This window comes from Acanthopagrus latus, chromosome 21 (assembly GCF_904848185.1).
Source record: "Acanthopagrus latus isolate v.2019 chromosome 21, fAcaLat1.1, whole genome shotgun sequence".
NCBI lineage: Eukaryota > Metazoa > Chordata > Actinopteri > Spariformes > Sparidae > Acanthopagrus > Acanthopagrus latus.
Window position 1 is genome coordinate 6,219,544 of NC_051059.1, and position 25,830 is coordinate 6,245,373.

Here is a 25,830-nt window from a genome sequence, read left to right on the forward strand (position 1 = left end):
ATGTCACCCTTAGATGACCACCTGCCAGCCAAAAGTAATTAACATGGTTGTATACTCAGCCTGCCCTGCCCCTTGGTGCAGCTGGCAGGTGTACTGTTTCGATTGCTTTTGGTGAGTGGAATTTTTTTTTTAAGTTCAAGTAAAAGGGGGTTTATTGGCATGGAAAGATATGGAAAAAAAAGACATACTGAAAAGGAAAAAAGAACTGAAGAAATTAGAATTGCAGTATTAAAAAAAGTTGCAACTTAAAAAAATGTAATTTATCTTTTGAGCCTTGTGCCTCATTTGTGTCCTTAAAGACCTGTCAAACGCTACAAATCTTAGACATGAGTGTGAAATGAGTCACAACAATACAGCGTACAAGTGTGGTTATGCATCAGTGCAGCTGTCAAGATCAATTGAGCTCTCATCGATGCAACAAAAGCAGCTAAATATGCTCTTCAGTCACAGCTGACAGGGATTCTGTTTAATATGAATTATTGCTGGCAGCAACATTTCTGTCATTTGTGCACTCCACCTCCTGACACACATCTATTCTACACCCCTCATTCATTGTGTGTAACTTGAACATTACCATTGCTTATGTCTACAAGTATAGGCCTACAAACACGCCCTGTCTCGTCTTATCATGGTACATACACTTGCTTTAGCATATCACCCCAGCACAGATGGGGCCCCGAGAGGAATTAAATGTGTTGCTGCACCATGAACTTGTAACATGATATGTTGCCAGTGTTAAAGGATAAGGACTTAAATTGAAAAAAATCAGACTCAGACCCAGCTATGTGAGACTGTACACATATTAAGCATTTCAAATGGATGTTTGTTTTGGTTTGGTTTGACAATTTGAGAAGTCGAATATTATACGTTCACAATGATGCAAATAAGTCCAAAATTCTCCATTGAGGTTATTGATGTAAAGATGACAAAGATGCATGACATCATACCACCCACAACCAACCCAACGAATACATATGTCATTCCCAGCAGTTTTTAAGAAGCTATAATTTTACCTTATTTAAAAAAAAGTCTTCAGTCATCCTAATGAGCATCTTCAGGTAATAACCAATAATACTGATCCTCATTTGAGAATACAGTATTTTGGACACTGTAATGGGAAGTAAACTTCCATCAAAATGTGATTTAGGCATAAAAACTATTTAATATTTAGGAAAATTATGATTGAGTTCTCTTTAGGCTAATTTTTAACATTTAAGCTGCAGGTGTGTCTTCAGGTTGTTTTATTTGTCAATGGAGCAAACGCTGGGTCCCCACTGGAGGCGGGGCTTGAGACGTGTTGACAATTTGGGCTGCGCTGATTGGCTGAAAATAACCAGCTTTTCTATTAATCGAGGCCGGTGGTCAGCTGGAAGTCTTTTGTTATCCCGCTCATCACGGCCAGCCGACAGCAGTAACAACGCCGAACATGAAGTCCGTCACTTAACAGCGAGCTTTCTGCGGGTTTTCAAGTGAGCGCAGCTGGAGAGAAGGTGGGTCAGCACTTTGAGAGTCGCTTGAGACTAAAACTGAGAAATAAAGCTGATGGGTTCATTGAAGATTCCGACAGTCTTGTTGGCCAGACAGGAGAAAAAAAAAATCTCGTGTTGGTGTTGCCGCGAGATTTGTCCAACCGGTGAACTAGAACTTGGATATATCCACATTTAGCAGGTCCTTTAAACTCATTTTGATTTTAAAAAATAAATAAATAACTCAAATTGATTTGAATTTCTGTTTTCTGGTCACAATAATACCTACCTGATACAGTGGCCACAGGGGCTGTTCGCCGTGTTGCACTGTGAATTATTAATAATGCCGGGATGTGACTTCTAATTTTAGCTCCACCGGCCAGCTAAACATGGAAACCACTGCCGTCGGCATTTTTGGCATCTTGTAGAGCTGAAGGAAAGTGGCCGGAAAGTGACTCAGCACAGTGTCAAAAGACCTCTCTACCCACAATTCTTCTTCGGTGCACCCTGGCAGGCTCAGCGGGGAGGCGCTGCCCTCATTACCTGGACCACAGAAGAGGGGCGGACAGCCGGCTTCAGGATGACCGTGGGTCCGAGGAAGCGGAGCAGCAGCAGCGGTAGCGGCGGCGGCGGCGGGGGCGGTCAGGGTGAGCCGCCGGACTCAGAGAAACCCGCCGGAGGAGACTCCGGGGTGGCTCTGAAGAAACAGATCGGCCTTGTCAGCGCCTGTGGCATTATAATAGGTGAGCAGGTTCCTGAGGGGTTTCTCGTCACCTATGGATATATTAAAATAAAGCATGTTACCCTCAGTCTAACATCAGCCACTGCATGAAGAATCAATCAATCAATTCCAAGATGTATTATTATTATTATTATTATTATTATTATTATTATTATTATTATTATTATTAAAGTTGCACTATGTAGTTTTGAGAAAGACATTTTAATAAGAGAACGATTTTCATTAGCTGATCTCTCTTCACCTTTTAATTTTTCATGACTGTGTAACATGAATAAACAAACTGACCTTACAGGACAATGCAATATCATACTGTTATTTATTTTTATATATATTAGGTAGGTATGTGTATATGTGGCGGACCCTGCCACCTTTCTAGCTTCAGACAGTCTTCTGGGGAGCTTATTGTTCCTTTGAGAACAGCTTGCTGGAAAACACACATCTGAGTTTGTATTTCACCTCATTAATACTGTAAATATTAAAAGTCTGAGTCATAATTCTGTCAAAGTGGGGTATAGAGGCCCTTAAGGGGTTTCCAGGGGCTCCCCGGAAAAAAATGAATAATTCATTGTCACTATAAGTCTATCCATAAGTAACACAATCACAGAATACATGACTATTTTGGTCATGAGTTTCATACACTCTCTGTAATGAAACTGCTAAAACCAAGGTTCTTATCAGATAGGGGGCCCTTGGACAAAATCCATTAAATGGGGGGACGGTGGTCTAATTTGTATCGGTGTCGGGGTCTTTTACTTTAAAAAGTTAGGGGATCACTTCCATGAACTTTAAGGCCTCGGTCAGCAAGTCCAGCAGGTTGGTTCATTCAAACACCCTATGATAATTTTAATTTGAGTGTTGCTTGGAAGTAATTACAGGAAACGCAGTGTTTGTGTCAAAATAAAATCATTTGTTGAGCAAGATTAGTACGAGAGGCAAATTTTCCTGACGAAATACCAAAAAGTCAACGGTATTTTTGCAAAGGGGGGGGTGCTTGGACCAATTTTAAAGTGTTTTTTTTTCCAGTATTACATTTATACATGTTGAAGGTATTTTCATGATGTAACTGAGCCGCCTTCCTTTGCAGGTGTTTGGTAAATGTTGCTTAATCCTGCTGACACTTAAAAACGAAAGCCACTTTGCTTTTTAAAATGGTTGAGCCTTACTGAATGAAATCTCTCCCCTCTCTCTGTCATGATTGCGGGTCTTCCTCGGTGTGCTCTCCGACATCATATATCTTGCACGTCGTTCACTGGTGCTTTCATGTTTCCAGGGAACTGTTAGTTCTGCTGGATCAGAGCGTACCACAGTCCCTGCCTGCCTCTCATACATGCAGGGGGGGGAGAGAGGTCAATAAAAAGCAATCTCGCTAATGGGTGTGCACAATTGTTGAGATTGCATTTTTCCAGCATCTGAAAGCATGGTTTCAGCATGGGTGCTGCACTCTGATGAGAAGCAACTACACTTGCATGTTCTGTATCGGCCCAAATGGGATGTATGGATTATTATCGAAAACAGATAAATCATCTAAAACCTTAATTCAATTACCCAGCAAGCTAGACCGTTTTGGGCCTGTGTGGAGCCACTGTCTGTTGAAAACTGGGCCCCATGTTATCTGACAGCATAGATTAAACAGTGGCCATCTGAAGAACATTACTTAAATCCATTTACAATGATCCAAATTGATATGATACACAAATTTTAAGTACGAAATTGCCTTAAACCAACTTTGAACAGACAAAGGGACTGGCTGTCTTCTGGCGTTCTTCCTCCTGGGCCTCGCTGAATCAGTGCCGTAAGTGAACTACACTCCGACTCATCTAATGCACTAAAAAACTTTACAGTGGATGTTTTCTACCCCGACCCTTTCTGCCTTCAGACTTGGATTTTTGTACTGGTCCCAGGAGTCACAGGATATGACCTCATTCTGCCATATCCTCAGGCTAATAATGATACTAAAAAAAAAAAACGGAGCACACGTCTTCTCTTCTGAAACAAAGACAAAGAAAAACTATTAGCTACACTATAATTGTCTCTGTTGATACCACCGTAACAGCTTTGCACGACTTTCAATGACTTGTTAGATGTCAAAAGTTAAAACTTTTGACAGCTTGTTTGAAATCTTTCTGGACTACTTCAAGAGGGAACAAAATTATTCTATAAACAAGACCCAGTTCTGCCCACATGGGCTGAGTAACAAAACCGCACAGAGGCAACCTGAGCACTGCAGGAAATGGGTCATCACATTAGAGGAAGTCGTATCATACCTGTGGTTTGTTTGAGTGGCCTCACGCTTGTGTTAATGCTGTAGTGTGATTTTTATTTATTTATTTATTTATTTTTTGCGCTTATTTAAAATGTAAACTTGATCAGCCAGAACCCTGTCTTAATCTGACCTCTGTGTCTGTTATCTTTCTTTAACTCCTTCAGGCAACATCATTGGATCTGGGATTTTTGTGAGTCCTAAGGGAGTCCTGGAGAACGCGAGCTCAGTGGGTGTGGCCATCATTGTGTGGGTCAGCACTGGAGTTATCACAGCCATCGGGGCCCTCTGCTATGCAGAGTTGGGTGTGACCATCCCCAAATCCGGGGGGGACTACTCGTATGTAAAGGACATCTTTGGAGGACTGGCTGGGTGAGACAAGTGTTTTGACACGGTTGACATGGGCTTAGAGACGATTACTCTCTTTGTTTTTCGGCTGTTTCTTTTCACCGTTAATCAATCAAAATTTGTGAAAAATGTTCATTGCAACTTCCCCAGAGTGTGAGACACATTCACATTGCTTTTTTTTTTGTCTCACATCCAGTGGGACACGAAAATATTTGACATTTTATTTGCTTCAAAAAGGTCTGAAAATGATGAGAAATGACAAGTATCAAACAGTTGGCCTCTAATTTTCTTTCAATTCATATACTTTTCATAGGCATCTGGATCCAAACACATTTCACACCACCGTGGTTCACGTTATGTTTTGTTTGTATGATGCGTCAAAGCAGCCTAAAAGAACTACATAGCAGGTTGTCACAAGACTTTTGTAATTATAATTTGCGTAAACCCGGGCCCCCCATCTCTCCTCCACGGCCATGCTCACTATATAATTACAGCCTCTCCTAATGTAATTTTGTATTCCCAGCAGCATCCCACAGTGTCGATGACCCCGTTCCGAACATTTCTCTTGTCTTTAGCAGCAATGCTCCAGTGCATTATTACAATGCATTTAGCTAATGCGCTTTAATTTCCTTTGTTATCCATTACATTTTGCTGTAACGAGGGCTGGTATTTCTCACACACTGTGTCGCTCTTGTGTCCGTGGTGTGCAGTTGTGTGCACCAGTCGACGCTGCCACGTCTCATTAACCTCCTGCGCGTGTTGTCCCACAGCTTTTTGCGTCTGTGGATTGCCGTGCTGGTCATCTACCCCACGAACCAGGCTGTGATCGCCCTCACCTTCGCAAACTACGTGCTGCAGCCCCTCTTCCCATCCTGCCTCCCCCCAGAGAACGGCCTACGCCTGCTGGCTGCTGTCTGCCTGTGTGAGTCATAGAATAAAACTGAAGATTAAATGGCTATTGGTTGAGGGTGGCGCATTAACAGATGTGGATCATGAAGCAGCATAGTGACAGCCACTTTGAAGAACTATTTCAGGCACAGCGACTTTAAAGCTTAGTCTATAAATTATTTTTTTCTTCCATTTTTAACACTCTCTTTTGCAATCCTTTAGTGTTTTTGACGTGGGTGAACTGCCACAGTGTGCGCTGGGCCACGTGTGTCCAGGATGTCTTCACTGCTGGCAAGCTTTTGGCCTTGGGCCTCATCATAATCATGGGTGTTGTCCAAATATGCAAAGGTAATGTTTGCTTCCTCATTTCTTGCCTTCTTGCAATTTTTCACAGTTCAGAATTCTTTTAGTTTATGTTCCATGTCTCTTCCTTAGGCCGGTAATGTACGTAGGGTACTGTTATTTGAATGGTACTCAGAGGTCTGATGAGATCGAACTCTGTATTTCACAAGAAATGTAGTGTTTGTCTTATTTGTTATGAATGATATCCTGACATCTATTTTCCTAACACAAATTTTGGAAATCAGTCTTCTTTAGCCATGATGCCAAAAGTGGAAAAAAACTATATGAAGCAGCAACACTACAGCTACCGTCACAGTATATTTTTTTTTAGCTCTCCTTGTCTCTCATGGGATTTGTGATTTCAATGCAAAAAGGGATTAGTCTCTCATATCTCTTCATCCCACTCATAATCCTCGCACAAGACCACAGACACACACACACATACTATTAATATGTCCCTCATCCAGACTTTTATGTGATCTGGTGTTTTATTATTGGTAGCCATCCACGAGAGCATGTAAGAATATTTAGATGCCTTTGTAGATGAAATGTAATGTAAACACTTTCGATCTCTGCACCCATAAACGAAAGGCAGCAGTGAACTGTACAACAAGGGATAATCATAACCTGAAGGCCTGTAGAAAACTGGAAAAATAACAATGCATGTTGTGTCTGGTGCCCTCTGCTGCTCAGATTATGATGTTGAAATCAAGCTGAACTTCATTACTATGAACACTTTTTTTTTTTTTTTTTTTTCCCCTTCACAGGTCACTATTACTGGTTGGAGCCGGTGCACAGCTTTGAGACTTTCCGAGACTATGATGTTGGTCTGATAGCTCTGTCCTTCCTACAAGGCTCCTTTGCTTATGGAGGCTGGAACTTCCTCAACTATGTCACAGAGGAGCTAGTTGACCCATACAGGTAACAAAACACAACAAATAACATATAACATTAAAGCATAAAAAGGATTGTGCTAGTGAGATTACAAAAGACAAAAAAGCATCTAAATACATCTCAACAAAAAAGAAATTAGGAGAATTTGGCTTTTATCAATGATTTAAAGGAAAAAAAACAAAACAAAATTACGACGGCAGGCATGGCATAGAACTGCTAAAAATGCAAATTGAGTTAAATCCACCTGTGCAGTTTAAGGCAATCCTACACAACTGTTTTCCCGTAAAATCGACCTTTATTGTTCCTATAATGTTCAGTTTTTGTTGACTTTTTCACAGTCAGAGGTGTTATTTCAATTTTGTGTTTGAGCAGTAATTGCAGCTGTAGTTAGTGACGGTGTTCTGCTGGACTGAATTATATTGAAAGGTCATTTTCATGTGTGTAAACAGGAAGGACACAGCAGTATATTGTAGTCCAGTACAACAGCACCTTAAACTATGACTTCAGTAAAACATCACTGAATTGACACATTCTTAAAAATCTCACCAAGAAATTAACATTATTAACTTTAAATTTAAAATTGCAAGGATTTGATTTACAATGCCTTCTTTTGGCAGTAAAAATCAATAAATTCATCAACAGTAAAATAAATGTTAGAAAATGTAATTTAATTTGCCATTTGTTTGAAAACATAAGAATGGAATATGTTCATGTGTACAACAATACTTTTAGAAAACATAAATGACAGTAACAAAAAGGGTCCACAAATGGACCCCAGAGGGACACCGCAAGTAATTTGCGCAACATGAGAAGTCGTTTTCAAATTGTTTCCAATTTTATATCCGCATATTTCTCACGCTGAGTCATAGTTTAGTGACGTTTTTACGAAATGTTTTATCTACCACAAATCGCAATGTGGTCTGTTTATCCTCCCAGGAATCTCCCACGTGCGATCTTCATCTCCATCCCTGTGGTCACATTTGTTTACGTGTTTGCCAACGTGGCCTACGTCACAGCCATGAGCCCACAGGAGCTGCTGGCCTCCAATGCTGTGGCAGTGGTGAGAAAACCCACGATGACTCAATTCTGACTGTGTGTGTGTGTGTGTGTTTATGCATGTGGCGAAGGCATGCAGTTAGAAGCTTATTATAGTTTGTAATCACTTTTAAAATGAAGTTGTGTTGTCTACAGTAACCACACATTCTCTGCATTGTTACACTGTTTGTACCACTTAGTCTGTTCTCCCTTTGCCCTTCATTTTGAAATGTCCCGATTAGCTATCTAATTATGTGTTTTTGAACTGTGTACTTGTTTTCTCCTCCTCCTCTTCTATCTCTCTACTCCTAATGTTTCTCCCAGACATTTGGAGAGAAATTGCTAGGAGTAATGTCATGGATCATGCCCATCTCTGTGGCGCTCTCCACCTTCGGGGGGGTCAATGGCTCCCTCTTCACGTCGTCGCGGTCAGTTTGTCCTCCCCGGTCCATCTCCCCGGCCCTCCCTTTATCCTCTCATCCCAGCTTCTGTGGTTGCCGTGCTTTCTTTTTGGTTTCCCTTATTCCCATGCTGATATACTTGTTCCGTAAATGTAGATAGAGAAACGGGGTGAGCGGGGTTAAAATGAGAGGCTCAACAGGAATCAAGTGCGTTAGCAGTGTAAATGCTTACCTTGGATTTCAGATTGTAGGGAACGAGCCCCAGTACATATTTGACTCCAAGATGATCCCGCCTGATCAGTAACATATCCTTAAGTACTGAGCCCCTTGTACTCCTGTTTCTGTCATTTTCACCCTGCTGTGGGTCTATTTTTAACCCCATAATTTTCACTCCTGCAGTCCTGCCTCTGCACTGGTGTGTCCATGATCACCTGATCTGTGTGTTTCCTGAGCTGTTCTCTCAGCTGTGCACACGGTGAACCAGCACCAGATGGCTCTGCTCTCAGGACTCAACTGTGTTTGGTTTCTGTCTCTCAGGCTGTTTTTCGCCGGAGCGAGGGAAGGACATCTCCCACGTCTGCTGGCCATGATCCACGTCAAACGCTGCACTCCAATCCCAGCCTTACTCTTCACTGTGAGTCCTAACAAAGAAGTCCTTCCTATGGCCCCTGTCCTCACCTTGTGCAGAAATTAACGTTCTCCTCTCATCGAATTTAGTTGATCTCCACTCTGCTGATGTTGTGCACCAGTGACATTTACACCCTCATAAACTACGTGGGTTTCATCAACTACCTCTTCTATGGTGTCACTGTCGCCGGGCAGATTGTGCTGCGCATCAAAGAGCCCGACATGTATCGACCCATCAAGGTAAAGACATAGATGGAACGCTACTTTGTGTGCAACCAAAATGCCAAAAAAGTGGCAGCATAAGATTTAAAACCTCTTTGAGATCAGAACAAAATACTTGTGTTGTTTTTCTGATTTTGCTCTGAGAACCTTTTCATCTACCTGTGGATATTCCATAAGGGCTGCATAATAGTGTTTTTTTCTTTTCTGACTCCTCATCCTACAGGTGAGCCTGGTGTGGCCTGTGATCTACCTGCTGTTCTGGGCCTTCCTGCTGGCGTTTTCCCTCTACTCTGAGCCAGTGGTGTGCGGTATCGGGCTGGCCATCATGATGACTGGTGTCCCTGTATATTTCCTGGGAGTCTACTGGGAAAACAAGCCACAGTGTTGTGATGTAGCTATGGGTAAGGAAACCTCCTGGTGTATTTCAGGAAAGAAGTCAAGAATTTAAATATGTTACTTGAACTGCCTGCAAAAATGTAGTTATACCTCTATGGAGTAAGTACATGTTTATAAAAAGTTTGACCAGTTTGATACAGGAAATAATAGATTGTTAAAGGGTATATTGATATTAATCAAGTGTCAAGAAATTCCATGTTTAAGCTGCTTAATCTAATCAGAATTATTTCTGTGTTCTGTCTCATCTCTGACTTTATCCAGGTAAAGTGACTCATGTGTTCCAAAAGTTCTGTTTAGTGGTCTACCCAGTCATGGAGGAGAACCCTGAGCCTGTTGGACCTCAACAAAATGATGATGAAGACTGAAAAAAGCTCCTCAAACAGCTGATGGACCATGTTCAGAAACAAACAGACATTACCTTACATTCTTTTGTTTGTTTTGTTTTTTTGGGGGGGGCGGTTGGAGACTTTTGGGGAGCTTAGCGTTCACATGCACTTGTTGTTCTACAGCACTGGACTGTCCTCTGTTTTTGACTGGCCCTCATCCTGACCAATATTGTTTCAGTGGGTGATCTGGGAACAGGTGTATTTTAGATGAAGTACCACTGACTTTGAACTTATGGAACACTTTTTTTCACCTTTAGGATTGAAAATCTCATCCTGTTGTTTCTGAGATGGGGAGGCAGTTTTTTTTTTATATGCAATTTGTATGTATTCAGGTTATGTGTTGTTTATTTATCGCATCACTATACTAGCACTAAAATGATTTTTTCCAGATGGTTTCCTTGTTTTTATTCTCCTTTATGTCCAAACATATTAATCTGACAAATGGTCTTAGTAATTCATTCAAAATCCACTACATTCAATACAGGATTTGGATTTGGAGAGAAAATATTTGTCTGGGCACTTTGATCTCCAGTTCCAGTCAACACTTTGGAAGAGTTGATTGAGGGCTAATTGTTGCACATTTAGTGAATAGTAGTTATTTTTCCTTAAAAATATGTTCATTATATTCATGGCAATTACTGGACACAGACATAACGCTTAGGATAGAAAAGAATAGTCCCATGATGTTCAGTGTGTTTGCATTACATATTTAGCATCAGTGGACCCTTTACCTCATTTCTGCTGTATCATCTTGGAATTTTCTGAGGTATTTTATCAACTGAATTGTGTTTTTAACACGCTGGGTACCTTCCTAGTTGTCTACATGATGTCCCTCCCTCTGGTAAATTGTACTGTATAGCCTGATGTGGCATTGTGCTGCCTGCTGCACCTGCTCATCAATGTTTCAGCCACCTGTTGCAACATCTGACACGGAAGGGGCGGAGTCCACGCACAATGAGCGATCAAATTGCGGAAGTCACGGGTGGCTGTGACGAGCCCAGGTGGGTCAAGATGTCAGATTATCCTGAATGAGACAGGAAATTTGGTTGTGACTTCAAAATAAAATGCTTTGCTAGCTATATTGATTTTGTTGTAGTATTCGAAATTAAACATTTCTGAGTGTATCATACCAAGCCAGAAATGTTAAATCTAGGTCCCATGTAACTTCGTATTCACTAATTACATGCTAAAAGGATGTGATTCAATTCAAGTTCACCCAGAAAACTACATGTGAGATCTGAAAGATATTTAATAATACTAATATGATTTAACATGTGACTACACTTGGTATTTGCGCCTGTGTTTTCCGGCTATATCATGACCAAAAAAAAAAAAATCATCAAAAATAATTATGAAAAAGGGCTGATTGATAACATTACGTCCTCCTGGGAATAGGTCAAGTTGTGTGTCATGATCTCTCCAGCAATTCCACGAAAGCTTGTCTGAATTTAAGTTGAAATATAGACCATTTTCTTTGAAAAAGCAATAGTGAGTAGGGTTTTATTTTGAAAGCTCTCACAGGAAGTTGCGTGATTATTTCCGTCCGGCTTTACGCTGTGTGGCTTCACAGTATTTGGGTTTCCAGCCAACTGACTGCTGCCGTGTACTGGAGGGGGTTCGGCTGAACCGGTTTACTTTTTCAAACACTGGAGACTCTTGGTACGGTGTACAGGTACGTTGTTAATTCCGAGCTTCAACCGTTCCTGTAAACGGACTGTAATGCTAACTCAGCTAGCTCTGTAGCTCGACAGTCGGTCACTGAGCAGGCTTGACAGCATCTGCAAGGTTAGCCCTGCTCGGTCAGTTGGCTAGCCCCTGGCTCATTTCACTGACATGCACCATCGACTAGGGCAGTCCCACGCTAACTTGATAGTTAACCTAACTCGTTCCTTGAATTGTATCAGTTTCTAAAACGTCAAGAAGTATTAAAGGTGGATTTAATCTTCAGTAACTTTGCATTAAGCCAGCTCTAGCAGTGGAAAACCCTACAGCAGTCTGTCACAAGACACAGTCAGAATAGCAGATTTCTAACGTAAGCTGCTTTAAGTTGTTTGAATTGTTTTTGAAATACACTCAATTTAGTTGTCCTTTATTAAAGTTATGGCACGGCTCTTGTAAAGATGTTTTATAGAGTAGTAAGAGCTTTTGTCATGCTCACACACACCTGGAGGCTTTTCAGAAACAGGAAGTGAAAATAAGCAGAGTACAATGTGCACAGTGAAGTAGTTTGTTTTCTGTTCATGTTAAATTTTAAACATCTCTTTGACATAATATAACATGCACACATGCTAATACTCACATCCACCCACCCCTGGATACACACACACACACACACACACACACACACACACACACACACACAGCCATGTCTCCATCAGTACCCCTGCAGGAGATGATCCGGGCCATCAGGTCAGCGAGGACGCAGTGTGAGGAGCGGGGTGTCATCCAGAGGGAGTGTGCAGCCATCCGGGCACAGTTCAGACAGTCTGACAATGGGGGGCGATCGCACAACCTGGCCAAGCTGCTCTACGTGCACATGTTGGGCTACCCTGCCCACTTTGGTCAGGTGAGGGGATTTTGCTAATGCCTGTCATGGGTTCACTTGGGTTAATGGGGTTGGCAGGGGGAGGATCCGGGTTCAGTTCATGGCAGAATCGTGGCCTAGTCACAACGTCCAACTACTACTTCCGAAGCATTGATTCAAAAGTGGGAGTGCGCGAAGAACGTCAAAATAAGTAGAGAATTGACAGGTCAGATTGTGGATCAGCATAGCAAGCTTTGATCATTTCAGTTATGTTATTCGTATGTGTGTGTAAACCTCCCCTGCTATTAGAGCATCATGGATTGAGTTTGATTCCCTCAAGCAAAGTCTGCAGCATCACCAACCAGCGTCTAAGAAACTGGGTCACCGAATCCATCCCAGATCCAGGGCTGCTGCTCTTGAGATGTGTCTGACGTCCACTCAGAGTTGGCAAAGAGCAGGAATTTCCTCAGGGGCATCAGTAGTGTCTGTAAGTCAAGTAACAAAGTTAAGTAAGTCAGTTATTGCTCTTCCTTCTAGATGGAGTGTGTGCGAATGATAGCCAGCCCTCGCTACAGTGAGAAGCGTGTGGGATATTTGGGAGCCATGATGTTGCTGGATGAGAAGCAGGACGCCAGCTTGCTCATCACCAACTCCATCAAAAAGTAAGGAAAGCCACCTGAACTTGAAATCAGTTATCAAAATTCACAAAATTAGTTTTTGTTAACACTTTATTTCAACTCCAGTGTTTAGAAATGATATGCAATTAAAGGGTAACATAGTGATACTGTGTATCAGGAAAATAGTTTGTTTGAAAAATATTTTCAAACAGCACAAAGCCTTTTGTGCATCCAGGGGGAGCTGTGTAGACTCAACAAAATATTTCCAAAATTTGGAGTAGAAAGCGGTGCATTCACCAGAACCACTTTAGGCTGCTCCTCTTCTCTGCTCGATGCTAGCAGCTCGAGGCTGAATTACCCTACACACAATGACGAGACGAGTTGGTACCTTGGTTGGTTTCTAAGTTGCACTGTGGGTAACATTGACAAGGATAAAGAATGTGTTTATGATTGAAGATGATATCTCTGTTTCTGCAGCACTTGGTCCATTGTGAGCCAGTGAATGCAATGCTAAAAAGGGACAGCCCACGTTTAATAAACATTTTAAAAATAAAAAAAGTCCTTTATTTGAAGCAGCTGTAGCAGGTTAATGAATGATAGGTATCACAGCATAACATAGCTGTAATCATCACTACTGATTACACACAAAAGCAATTCTAACAGTGTGTTGTAAAGCAACAATTAAAAAAGTGTTAAAATCTGTGGTAGAACCCATGATGATATACTCTTTCGTTTTTATGTGTTTACAACTATGTAACAATATGCCACTGTATTTTGTATCACTTGACACAAAAGCCATGTTGACAAATTAAAACTTGAAACCCTTAAATCTGATGACATCTAAAATACAGTGTGTATATAGTATGTGCATATTATACATCTACATCTTCTGAATGTTAAATGAAAGCGTTAAAATCATGTTACCGTCATGTTTCTGTTTGTTATATTCTTGATGACTACTTGTAAAACATTATAAAAGACTGGTGTTTTCACCCATATTCCATAACATGTCACAATCATATGTTGAATGACATAATTGACAGTCGTACATTTTAAACACAGTAATCCCATTCGACGAAATTGAGAGCAAAAACATCAGTCAGTCATAGTGTGTAGTATGGAGGATATACTCTACTGAATTTAGTAATACACACATATCTACACTTTTATGTGTGTGTTTTTTTTTTTTTCCAGTGACCTTTCTCACAGTAACCAGTACGTGCAGTCTCTGGCTCTGTGCACGCTGGCCTGTATGGGATCTGCTGAGATGTGCAGAGATCTGGCACCAGAGATAGACAGGCTGCTCCGAGCCTCCAACTCCTACATTAAGAAGAAGGTGGGGATTTCCACCTCCTCTTCCTTTTTAACTAACTGTACTTATACACTATGTATATGTATATATATATTTTGTTTATTGTTTTGTGACTCGCACAACTGTCCTTCCAGGCTGCTCTGTGTGCTGTTCACATTGTGAGAAAAGTCCACGATCTGGGGGAGATGTTTGCCCCCGCAGCTCGATCCCTCCTTGCTGAGAAGAATCACGGTCAGTTGATCTACCTCAGCGACCCACCTTATTAATATGTTTACTTATTCATTTTTTTTGTTGCTAAGCCTAATTTTCCAACAATTCTTCATTGTTTTGTATATTTGTATTGATAGGTGTGTTACATGGTGCTGTAGTGCTCATCACTGAGCTGTGTGAGAGGAATCTAGAGACACTGGAGAAATTCAGAAAGGTACAAGAGAGACACACGCATATCTATTGATCTTAGAAGTTCTGTATATCTACACTTTGTATCTCTCTCTCTGTTGTAATATTGTGTTGTGTTGTATCTCAGGCAGTGCCAGATCTGGTTCAGATAATGAAAGGTCTGGTCATTTCGGGTTATTCTCCAGAGCACGATGTGGCAGGAATCAGTGATCCCTTCCTACAGGTTAGTCTGGACAGCAATCAACAGATTTAATCTTATTTTGATATAATCTAAATGTAAACCAGGAACTTTTAAGCTTTTGAGCATGAAGATTTAAAATCAAAACATTTAGAATTTAACAATCTCACTCTCGCTCAAATGTCACTCTTCTTTCTTTATGGCACAGATTTAATTTTAAATAGGAAGAGGAGGTTCATAAATAACTAATGTTTGTTTTTCTTTCAGTTTTCAGTTTATCTTTTTTTTTTTTTTCACACAGATGTACCCTCTCATCCTTCCTCCTATTTTTGCTGATTCAGTGCACCAAAATAACTTGTAGTCCATCTGTTCATTCTCTCCGGCCTCAGGTACGCATCTTGAGGTTGCTGAGGATTCTCGGTCACAACAACGAGGCAGCCAGTGATGCTATGAACGACCTCCTTGCTCAGGTTTACCATCATATACACAAATGATGAAGAATTTTCAGATGAAAATGTTTGTTTCTTGCACTTTCTATGTTCTCCTTCATGTTCTTCTGACGATTCTCACAGTGTCACTCCTTTCTTTGTTCAGCAACCATGGGTGTTGATGCTCATGCTGACTGCTTAGTCTGTTTTAATCCAAATAAACTGGAACATGTAGATCGCATCGCTTCCTATGTGCCAGAATATGTTTCACTGGAAAGACTTGCCAAACGGGGTGTTAAAACAGCTCATTAAAATCTCGAATCACTTCTGTCAGCTGATGGCAGAAAAACAAAGATTTTTTATTTTAAGAAATGTTACTGTCATTAAATATGAATGTTGTTCTATATCTAATGTACTAACTAATGATGTGTGTTTGGCTTGGCATATAGGTGGCGACCAACACGGACAGCACTAAGACTGTGGGCAACGCTGTGTTGTATGAGACCGTTCTTACTGTGCTAGACATCAAATCAGAAAGCGGACTCAGGGTGAGAGACTTGCAGCAGTCTTCTCTGTGTTCAACCACATTTACACATAGTTGATTATGTGACCTAATTATACTATTAAATGCACATGCAACTTTTCATGTGCCACAGGTTCTGGCTGTGAATATTCTGGGAAGATTCCTACTGAACAATGACAGGAACATTCGGTTAGTGTTGTTTGGCTTTTCCCTGACGTCCCACCCTGCACATTCCTGTTTCTCTTTCCATCTTTTCCACGATCCCTCCTCTCTTATCTCTGCGGATCATTTCTACCATTTCCATCCGACGAGGCCGACTGTTAACTCACTGCAGCTAGAGAGAAGCCTCCCAACGGGCTGTTATCAGTCTGAGCTCACTAATCACTTTCCCTGGAGCCGTTCCTCCAGAGCCAAACCAGAAGGTCACTGTCTGTCTGTTAATGCTGATCTCTCCATTTTGGGCTCTATCAATTTTCATCAGACAGTGGGGAGGCCAGAAACAGGTTCTTTTGGGTTTTGTTATGTCACTATTTTTTGGGTTTACTTCCATAGAGGCCGTGTGACCAGGCAGGCCTGTCAGGTTTTTACCTGCGGGCACCTGAATGTCACTGTGGCAGTGTGACAGTAATGGGACTGGTTTATTCCTGTGAGCCCTTCTCGGCTAGATAACATCTCTCCTGTGCTCACATAAATACTTGATCAGTTCATGAGACATTCCAAGTGGAAAGATGAATTATTTATCTTGCAATGTTGAGAAAGTTAAGTTTGTTCAGCACTGTCAGTTAATCTTGACTGTTAGCTGATGATTAGAAATCCATTTAAATAGCAAAAAGTTATTGAATATATTCTGCTTCTCTACACACTCAGAACCTCAGTGAATTGAACTCACTTACAGCTCTTCCTCATTATGCAGCATGAGGTTTAACACAAGACGCCCTTATTTTTGTCACTTCTGTGTGTGTGTTCAGGTACATCGCCATGATCTCTCTTCAGAAGATTGTTGGGACAGATCATAATGCAGTGCAGCGCCACCGGGGAACCATAGTGGACTGCCTGAAGGACCAGGATGCTTCTGTCAAGCGGTAACTCTCCCCTCTTCTCCGCCTGTCAGCCACAGCTGTTGCACCACAGATGTTCAGTAAACCTGACACCGTAAAGTCATGCTTGTCCAATGTCATCCCCTCATGTGTGTTTGAGAAATATATAAAAAGATTCAAGGACCAGTTCATTTTGGAGTAGGCATCAGTCAATGTTCCTAAATGCAGGAGACCTTTCTAAAAGTGTCTTATGTCTTTGTTTTATGTTTGGGACATTTTCTGAAGCCTAAAGACATAATTTCATGCTTTAATGGATTTCTACAGGTAGATTCATACAGCATCACTTGGTCCCTCCTTGCGATACAACAAAGCAATATTATATAAAAATGCTTTGATGGTAAATGTAGTAATGTTAAAATGTGTGAAAACATACTATTGTAAATGAAGCATTGTTGTGCTACAGAGACGCTCCAGCTGCCAGTTTTTATTCTTCAGATGAAAGGGAACAATTGTCACTTCCACCAAACATGTGATTCATTACGCAATCGCAATGCCTGTCAAAATAATTCATTCAGCCTGAGCTACAAAATCAAATAGTTTGCTACCAACTGCCTTCCTTATTGTATCCTGTTTGAAAATGGAGTCTGAGCCAAAACCAGGAACTGCCAAAAGTGAATACCACAGCCCCTTTTCCCTGTTTTCTCTAATCATGTAGCAATTTCAAAAATGTTTGCAAGAGACAGCCCAGTTGTGTAAAGGCCGTCTCTCCAGCAGTGAAATACTTATTTAACTCACCTTAAAACTAGTACGAAAAAATAATAGATTGATTTGATGTTTTGTTAAAAAAATTGTTGCCATTTCAAAAACCATGTTTGTCTTTTAAGCTGCATAGAGGTCATGATGTATCATAGACCATTTTCACAGTATGTCACAGCAGTGCTGATCAACTACTCACACTTACAGAAGAGACTTAATTTAAAGGTATATACGCATATACAGAATAGCTAACATTAACCATCTCTGGTCCGCTGCCCAGCCGTGCGCTGGACCTCTCCTTGGCGCTAGTGTCGGCCTCCAATATCCGCTCCATGATGAAGGAGCTGCTCATCTTCCTGTCCTCATGCCCTCCTGAGCTCAGGTCCCAAGCTGCCAGCGGCATATTCATCGCTGCAGAGAGGTGAGTGACACACTTCACACATGTACAAGTGCACACGACGTAATTACACACACAGTATCTGTGCATGCATGCAAGCGGCACACAAACATACATGTGCATGTGAATACATTTAATGTGCTGTGTCGTTCCGAGCTACAATTGGATAAAGTGGGCATTAATGTGATGCAGCTGTTTTAAGTATTAAGGCTGTGACAAAAAGGTCTTTGTGCTTAAAGTATATGTGTCTCCACGTCTCACTCTGTGTCTGTCTCCGCTCTCAGTGATGCCACCGTGACGATGAATTGCCTTCACTGTTTCTACTGTATATCTCTCTACCACTTGACGCACTTTGGTTTTGTGTGTGTAAGTTGCGAGAGGATGCAGATGGATTTGTGTGTGTCTGACTCACTCTCAAGCACCACTGAGTGTGTGTGTGTGTGTCTCTGTCTCTGTCAGGTATGCGCCCTCCCAGCGCTGGCACATTGACACCATCCTGCATGTCCTCACCACGGTAAATACAGACTGAGCCACCCACCCTGCTGACTCTGACATGAGTTTCTCCCTCTGCCATCATCAATGCAGTCTGCCTTAGTGTAGATATCAGGGGCCGCATGTGTGAAGGCTGTGTATGCATTGAGATACTAGATTTATATTTTCTAAACGATACACTGGGCAAGAGACCGTGTGAACCTCTGTACAAACTTTCATACATGCTGCCCTGAATAGGCAAACTAATGCTTTCCATTTTGCTCTCTGTTTTAATTGTGTGCTCCATCTAGTTAAGTTTATACATATGAAAAAAAAAAACGCTTTTACTATCCAGAAGGATAGTGTTTATAGAAAGGGTAATGGTGGAGATTTGGCGTGAATTAAAGTTTAATCCATATCAGTAAACGTCTTTTAATAATGTATGTAAACTGTGATGAAACGGCCCCTAAGTGAGGTCATTAAGTCTGGGAGAAAATGTAGGCCGACCCAAATACTTGGGCCAGCTGTCTAGCTAATGGAGTTTGGTGTGTGTGTGTGTGTGTGTGTGTGTGTGTGTGTGTGTGTGTGTGTGTGTGTGTTTGTGTGTGTGTTTGTGTGAGTGAACGAACATGTTCATGTGTTTGACTCTGATCTCCGCTCTGCCAGGCAGGGGGCGACGTCAGAGATGAAACTGTGCCCAACTTGATCCAGCTTATCACCAACGCCTCAGAGCTGCACTGTTACACTGTCCACAAGCTGTACCGGGCTCTGCTCACTGACATCTCTCAGGTGTGTGTGTGTGTGTTTGTGCATGTGCATCTCTAGTGTTTTAGTGGTGTGCTGGTCAGCTTACTCATTTAGTTAACCTGGACAATCAAATTATCCATCTGTCTCTGGGGTGTTACTTGATGGTCCTTTATCATACAAGAATGAATGTGATAAGATGTGATTAGATTCATCATAGGAAGAATGCTGAAAGTCTAAAGTGTAATTAAAAGTTGTAAAATACAAGTCAAATCCTTAGTATATATAATTCAAACTAGTTTATTTATATGTCTTAAAGGGTTAGTTTGGGTTTTTTGAATTCGGGATTGGTAAAGTACCTATACAGTGCATTGCCTGCCTTAGTTACCTTAGTTTGAATATCTTTCCAATATTTATTTTATATTTGGGGCATTTTGTTATCATTAAAAGTAATTTGTTGTTAGACAGCAGCATGATCCCTAATACTAAAAACAGCCGCCCCCCCAAAAAAGAAAGAAAATATCAGTGTAAGTACACTGTATTTAGAATACTTAAGACAACTTTATCGGATGGGAAATGGAGGCCATTTTATGCCTCTCCTTTTGCCGCAGAGAACACAGGAATTGCTCTCCATTTGGATTGTTAGCTTGTTTGTTCAGACTTGAACAAACGTGTTAAATCTCAAAAGTCACACAACAACACAAACTAAACACAAACAGCTAAATCAAGGCAGCTGAAGATGAGCAACGCCCATGTTCCGTGTGGTAAAATTACTGTTTGTCAATGGAGTCTGGTGGCCTTAACGAGAGCATAAGACGATAAAACGGCTTCAGTTCCCAGTAAGAAAGGGCTGTCTGAGGGCAAGGTAAAGCTCTGAAAATATGATTAAACTGTGCCAGAAGTCCTGTTTGTTTCTCTAAAACTGGAAGTGCTATCTGTTGTAGGTAATACACTGACTATGAATAACACCTCAAACAACCCCACTTAAAAAAAGAACTATCCCTTATCAGTAGAATTACGTTATCAAAAAATGACAAATTACAGAACACAGTTGTCCTAATCTGTTTGCAAACAAGATGAAAAAAAAACAAAGCACAGGAACCTGTATACCTGAACTCAGTCACCAATGTTGTACTCCAGAGAGAAAAAGCAATCAAGGAAATTTAAATGTTGACAAAGAACAATAACACCCTTGCAAGAGCAAAGCAAAGCTGATATTCCACATGCAGTCACATTCACATTTTCTAGCTTTGAACCCATCCTAGAACTGAGCTTTTGGACAGAAAAGACGTTCATTTTAGGATCCTTTTGCAGCATAATGCGCAAAAAACTCAAGAGCTGTTCAAAAAATGTATTCAAAGAGACATCTGTGTCAGTGGTGAACCAGAGAGAGCTGGTCTGGTTCCACGGCAGTGAGAATAGCCAGGCGTTCGGTTTGAAAACTGGCTGATGCAACCAGGTTTATTTTAGGAACCAAGTCAGATGAGCAGCTATGTACTCATCTGCAGTGTGGTGCCGTTTCCCAACATCCACCACTTGAATTCAGGAAAAAGCGGCTCCGATGTTTGAAAGTGTCATGCCAACCAGCAAGCAAGTCTGCCAAAAAGAAAAGTATTACTCTATGATTATACTTGGCTGTGAGTGTGATGTGCGTACAGTTGTGTGAGTGTAATACTTGTATCTGCAGCAATCCCTGGTGCAGGTGGCTTGCTGGTGTATAGGAGAGTATGGAGACCTGCTGCTGAGAGGAGAGTGTCAGGAGACTGAACCTGTTCAGGTACACGAAGCACCAACACAGTTTATACTGTAATACAAATAATCATCAGTAGTGATTCAACATACTTTTAGAGCACTACAGGGTTTTACATTTTCAGCTCTAGGCCTTCTGTCTGACAAAACACAAAGAAACATTTGGCATTTTCTGCCACGATGGCAGCTTGTGGAGTATGAGTAGTTTACGGGAGAAGCAATAGCTACGCTTAGTGCAACTCCAAGGAAACAGCAATGTGCAACAAGTGCTTACAAGTTAGTGATGATAATTACCCTTGATACTGACAGACCAAAACAATTCTTAGTCATCAGTCAAAAATAAATGAATGGTTTGTGTCTTAAGCATACAGTAAATGTGATGGATCATCAGCTAAATGAATACTAGAAGCTAAAATCTGTCGCTTTTATCTCTAGCTTCAGTATTATTAAAAACGTGATGGCAGCTTTCAGACTCTGTTTTGACTCTGGGTTGTCTCTGGATCAGGTCAGCGAGGACGACGTCCTGGATGCCTTAGAAACGGTTCTGCAGTCCCACATGTCGTCCCCGGCGACCAGAGGCTTTGCCCTCACCGCCACAATGAAACTGAGCACACGCATCACTGACAATGTGGAGTAAGAAACACTTCCATCACTCCCAGCAAAACAAAAAAAAGAAACAATCAGTGATTGAGTGTACAGTTAAACTGGTATTTATTTGTTTATCTGCTCAAGTATTTGATTGGTCAGAAATACACATTACTGTGAAAACTGAATGCTGCATTCTTACTCTAATAGAGGCTAATGAAACAAACAATAGTACTATTTAATAATTTGCAAGTCCCAGGCAGCTACATTTTTCTATGAAATCTCTGCTCTTATTTTCACACTCATCTGTGGCAAAGATTTACATAACAGATGTTAGAACAGCAGATATGGTCACTTACAGACTTTCAGTTTTGTAGTAACCATTTAAGTTTAGGACAGACGACTGAACAAAGAGTTATAAGAGTCTAACATCCAGTTGGACAACTCATTACGACACTTTCTAATTAGATGCAGTAATTTCTCAATAGTCTCCTGACTGCTGCTCTTTTCCTTCATCTCTATCCCCTCCCAGTCGCATCAGGAGCATCGTCAGCATCTATGGCAGCTGTATAGATGTGGAGCTCCAGCAGAGGGCAGTTGAATATAATGCTCTGTTCAAGAAATATGACCACATGAGGTATGCAAAATAATGAAGAAGAAATGTTCCTGTTTCTTACAAAATAATGTAATATACTATGTTTCTGAAAAGCAGAAGTTATCATTGTAGCATTTAGGATTTTTACAGTTGATAGCAGAAACAAATCTTTTGCTCCGGCCACACAGTGTTGAGATGCCTCCTCTGTCTGCAGGGCAGCGGTGCTGGAGAGGATGCCTGTGATAGAAAAGAACACCACGGGTCAAACCAACGGTGAGTCAACAGGGGAGCCCATCAAGGAAATCCAATCAGTCAAAGTCAAGCAGGGAGAGCCTCTGCTGCCCCAACCACCTGCTAACCAGGTACATGACACAAATGCAGTATCAAACTTATTGTCTTTGGTCACCTCTTGGTCGTTGTTTTTGCTGATCATCTGTTTTCATGACTGTTAGGTCAGGCTCCAAGCTGTCATGACTGCTTAAGATCTCCGAATCACTGTGCATGTAGATTTATGCAAATTTAATTGTAATGAAGCTCAGCTAACCGGTTTATCAGCAGTGTTCTGGTGATTTAAAACACCAGTACACAGATTATCCTCTTTTAAAAAACACATTGCAGATAAGGTTTGTTCTGTCCCTGTTCAGATATGGGTGCCTCTAGATAAAGATTCAAATAGCCTCACTGTTCTTTGAATAGATTTGTTTTGAACATGCAGGGCACTGTGTTCTCTTCAGGTTCAAACTGTCAGCTTTGTTGCCATGTCTATTTTTTCTTCAGGTGTGTGACCTGTTGGACCTGCTGGGAGGCTCTGAGGAGACTCTACAGCCCAGCCCAGCAGCAGGAGGCACAGCACCGGGCCTGCCCACCAACACAGCCAGCACTGCCGGTGGAGACCTCCTGGATCTGCTCGGAGGGTTAGAGCCCACCCCCCTCGCTCCAGGTCTGACACCCTAAGACACAAAAAATTAGAATATGTCATTTTGTCCACAACCCAAAGATAATCAGTTTACTGTCAAACAGAAAGAAAATTATTCTCAATATAAGAAGCTGAATCAATGATTTTGTTTTGTTGGATTGATTAAATTGGATTAATACTTGACAACTTCGCAAAAAAAGCAATCAATCTTTGCATTTCTAAACTAGAGACTGCAAACTGGAGGGGACTGCATCCAACACTGTCCAGCGTTGATGTGTTTTTGTCCTTTTGCTTTAAACTAATGTAACATTTCATGACGTCTGTTTCTCCAATAGCTCCCACAGTGCAGGTGTATGAGAAAGATGGTGTGACTCTGACAATGAGTTGTGAGAAACAGTCAGCCACGGGCCTCACAGTCACGCTCACAGCCTCCAACTCCACCGAGTCAGACATCAGCAGCCTCACCCTGCAGGCTGCAGTGCCCAAGGTTTGTAATAAGAACACACTACTCACACATAAACTCACAGCACCAGCAAGTTTTCTCTGTTGGTGTTGATACGTGGCTGCCAAGGAATATCTATTTTTTGTTCTTTGACATTTTCAGTACTGAATCACACACAGATACTTTGTCACACCTCCTCTCTCTGTGCATTTGAGCAGTGTGTGTTGGTTGCTGGGTGTTAGCTTTAGACCCTGTCATGTTCTCAGCGGTAAGCATCAGTGCAGTAAATGGAGGCGTGCGTTTTTGGTGCTTTAAACTTCAAAGTTCCATTTGATCTTCCCTCAGAGTGTCCAGTTACACATGAAGGCCCCCAGTGGGGACTCTCTTCCTGCTCGAGGCGCAGCTAAGGTAACCCAGATGGTGGTCCTCAACAACCCAAACAAGGTGGGTTTGACAAGAAGCTTTGAAGCCCGGTCAGTCGGGAGTGTGAGACATCTCTTTTATATCAGATTGTATCAGTACAGCAGAAAATAACACCCTTGTAAATAAAAGTTTCTGTAGTTAAGGTCCATAAGGTTAGGGAAGTTTGAAAATAGAACAAATCTTCACACTTTACCTCTAAATTTTTCACACAACTCCCACAAACCTGGTGTTGTATTCAGCTTGAACAATTCATCATTGCGTAGTGTGTGAGGGATCCAAATCTTACTTTACTCCAGTTGAAGCTGAGCCGATTCTAAATCCTTCCTTCTCCTCCAGGTGAACCTGAAGATGAGGGTCCGTATATCTTACAGCAGCAAAGGATCAGCCTTTCAGGATACAATCCAGATTGACGCCTTCCCTGGACTCAGTGCTGCCGGCCACTGACAGCGGCCATTCAGTCCGACAGGACTGTGACGACAGTGTGTGGATGAGTCAGCAGACATCGCCCTCACTGACGGAAGGTTTTCTTTTCCTGCTGTCGCACCCTCTACACTACAGTCCAAGCTGCTGTTTCTTGAATTCCTGATTTTGTGGGTGTTTTTATGGCTGAAGAACACTGTTCTGTCACAGGAAATCACAGCCTCGTACATTAACTCAGTTTCTCACTCCTCTGGATTCCAATTGTAAATGTGACTGATGACGCAAGCTTTGGAATATGCGAGCATTACTTGGAGAATATTCAGTTTTTCTTGGGTTTTTGCAATTACGTCTGTAAAATTCGTATCATTCAGGTTTTTAAGCTGCTAAAGCTGATTGTAGTTGATGTTTAACTCCATATTTATTATTCATGTGGCTTCAACAAGCTGTCCTCACGTGACACTCCCTTTGATATGATTTCCTTTATAAAATATTTGCCTTGACGGTCTTCACGTTGTTGAAAAGCAGCTAAACACTCACTAATGATCCACTACTACAGTTGCAAAATGCTCAAATTCATTACTCTTGACTTTATTCAGAAACTTAAGGACATGAATTTGAAACACCTCCTTATGTCTTGCAGTCACATGTCTTGTGTTTCTCCTACTTTTTATGCGTCATACAACTCAACAGTTCAAAGAATCCGCCTCCTTAGTCATTCCCCTGTGCCTTTTACCCCCTCAAAAACGGTTCTTTTCTAGTTTAGTTTTGGGGGCCAGGAACTGGTTTTTAAATGTAGGTTATAAAACATGTTTTTATTCCTCCCATTCAAGCAACACTTCCTGACCAATATCCCCTTGCCTGTTGTTTACAAAGGCTCCCGAGTCATTTTATTATATGAAGACTGTGTATAGTGATACAAGAAATGACGTGGGCATGATACTGTCTGCAAGATGTACAGTATATTTTACATATTAATTATATGAGCACAATTTTAGAAGGGGGAACTCTCTAATACAAGCCTTTGTTGTAGAAGGACAGAAAAGTGGGCTGTAAAACGTGTATCAGATTAATTTGATAACTCATCTCATAATTGTAGACCTGTATTCAAAACGATTCTGGATGTCAGTAATGGTGCTCTAAATGGTTTTCAGTATAATCACAAGCAGACTGATTCAGATCCCTACCTTAATTAAACTGTAAAGAGGAGACCAGGAGGACTATTCTGTCAGATGTCATTAAATCTTCAGTTTCATGTCATTTTCTAATAAAAATCAGTTTTCAGAATCCTCAGCAGTGACTTGTCTCGA

The 25,830-nt window shown here is 41.3% G+C and overlaps 2 protein-coding genes across 3 annotated transcripts; both read left to right on the forward strand.

The window, feature by feature from the left end:
* Nucleotides 1-1,336: 1,336 nt before the first annotated feature.
* Nucleotides 1,337-10,402, forward strand: slc7a8b (solute carrier family 7 member 8b). 2 transcript variants are annotated; one of them, XM_037084165.1, is made up of 12 exons: nucleotides 1,337-1,490; nucleotides 1,981-2,209; nucleotides 4,636-4,840; nucleotides 5,587-5,738; nucleotides 5,927-6,052; nucleotides 6,814-6,967; nucleotides 7,877-8,000; nucleotides 8,300-8,403; nucleotides 8,914-9,010; nucleotides 9,094-9,243; nucleotides 9,449-9,626; nucleotides 9,883-10,402. In XM_037084165.1, exons 2-12 carry the CDS (start codon nucleotides 2,047-2,049, stop codon nucleotides 9,984-9,986), a joined length of 1,557 nt encoding a protein of 518 aa, XP_036940060.1. In that variant the 5' UTR covers nucleotides 1,337-1,490; nucleotides 1,981-2,046; the 3' UTR covers nucleotides 9,987-10,402. The 2 variants fall into 2 exon arrangements, with proteins under 2 accessions (XP_036940060.1, XP_036940061.1); XM_037084166.1 differs by having other exon boundaries at nucleotides 1,341-1,490; nucleotides 1,837-2,209.
* Nucleotides 10,403-11,522: 1,120 nt separating this feature from the next.
* On the forward strand, nucleotides 11,523-25,807 carry ap1g2 (adaptor related protein complex 1 subunit gamma 2). Its single transcript, XM_037083594.1, has 22 exons — nucleotides 11,523-11,679; nucleotides 12,371-12,573; nucleotides 13,069-13,193; nucleotides 14,343-14,484; nucleotides 14,595-14,691; nucleotides 14,808-14,884; nucleotides 14,987-15,082; nucleotides 15,427-15,507; nucleotides 15,915-16,013; nucleotides 16,122-16,177; nucleotides 16,957-17,070; nucleotides 18,062-18,202; nucleotides 18,638-18,692; nucleotides 19,316-19,438; nucleotides 21,081-21,170; nucleotides 21,648-21,775; nucleotides 22,260-22,364; nucleotides 22,537-22,684; nucleotides 23,100-23,262; nucleotides 23,574-23,725; nucleotides 24,026-24,124; nucleotides 24,440-25,807. The coding sequence occupies exons 2-22, from the start codon at nucleotides 12,373-12,375 to the stop codon at nucleotides 24,545-24,547; spliced, it is 2,400 nt and encodes a 799-aa protein (XP_036939489.1). The 5' UTR covers nucleotides 11,523-11,679; nucleotides 12,371-12,372; the 3' UTR covers nucleotides 24,548-25,807.
* Nucleotides 25,808-25,830: the final 23 nt, after the last annotated feature.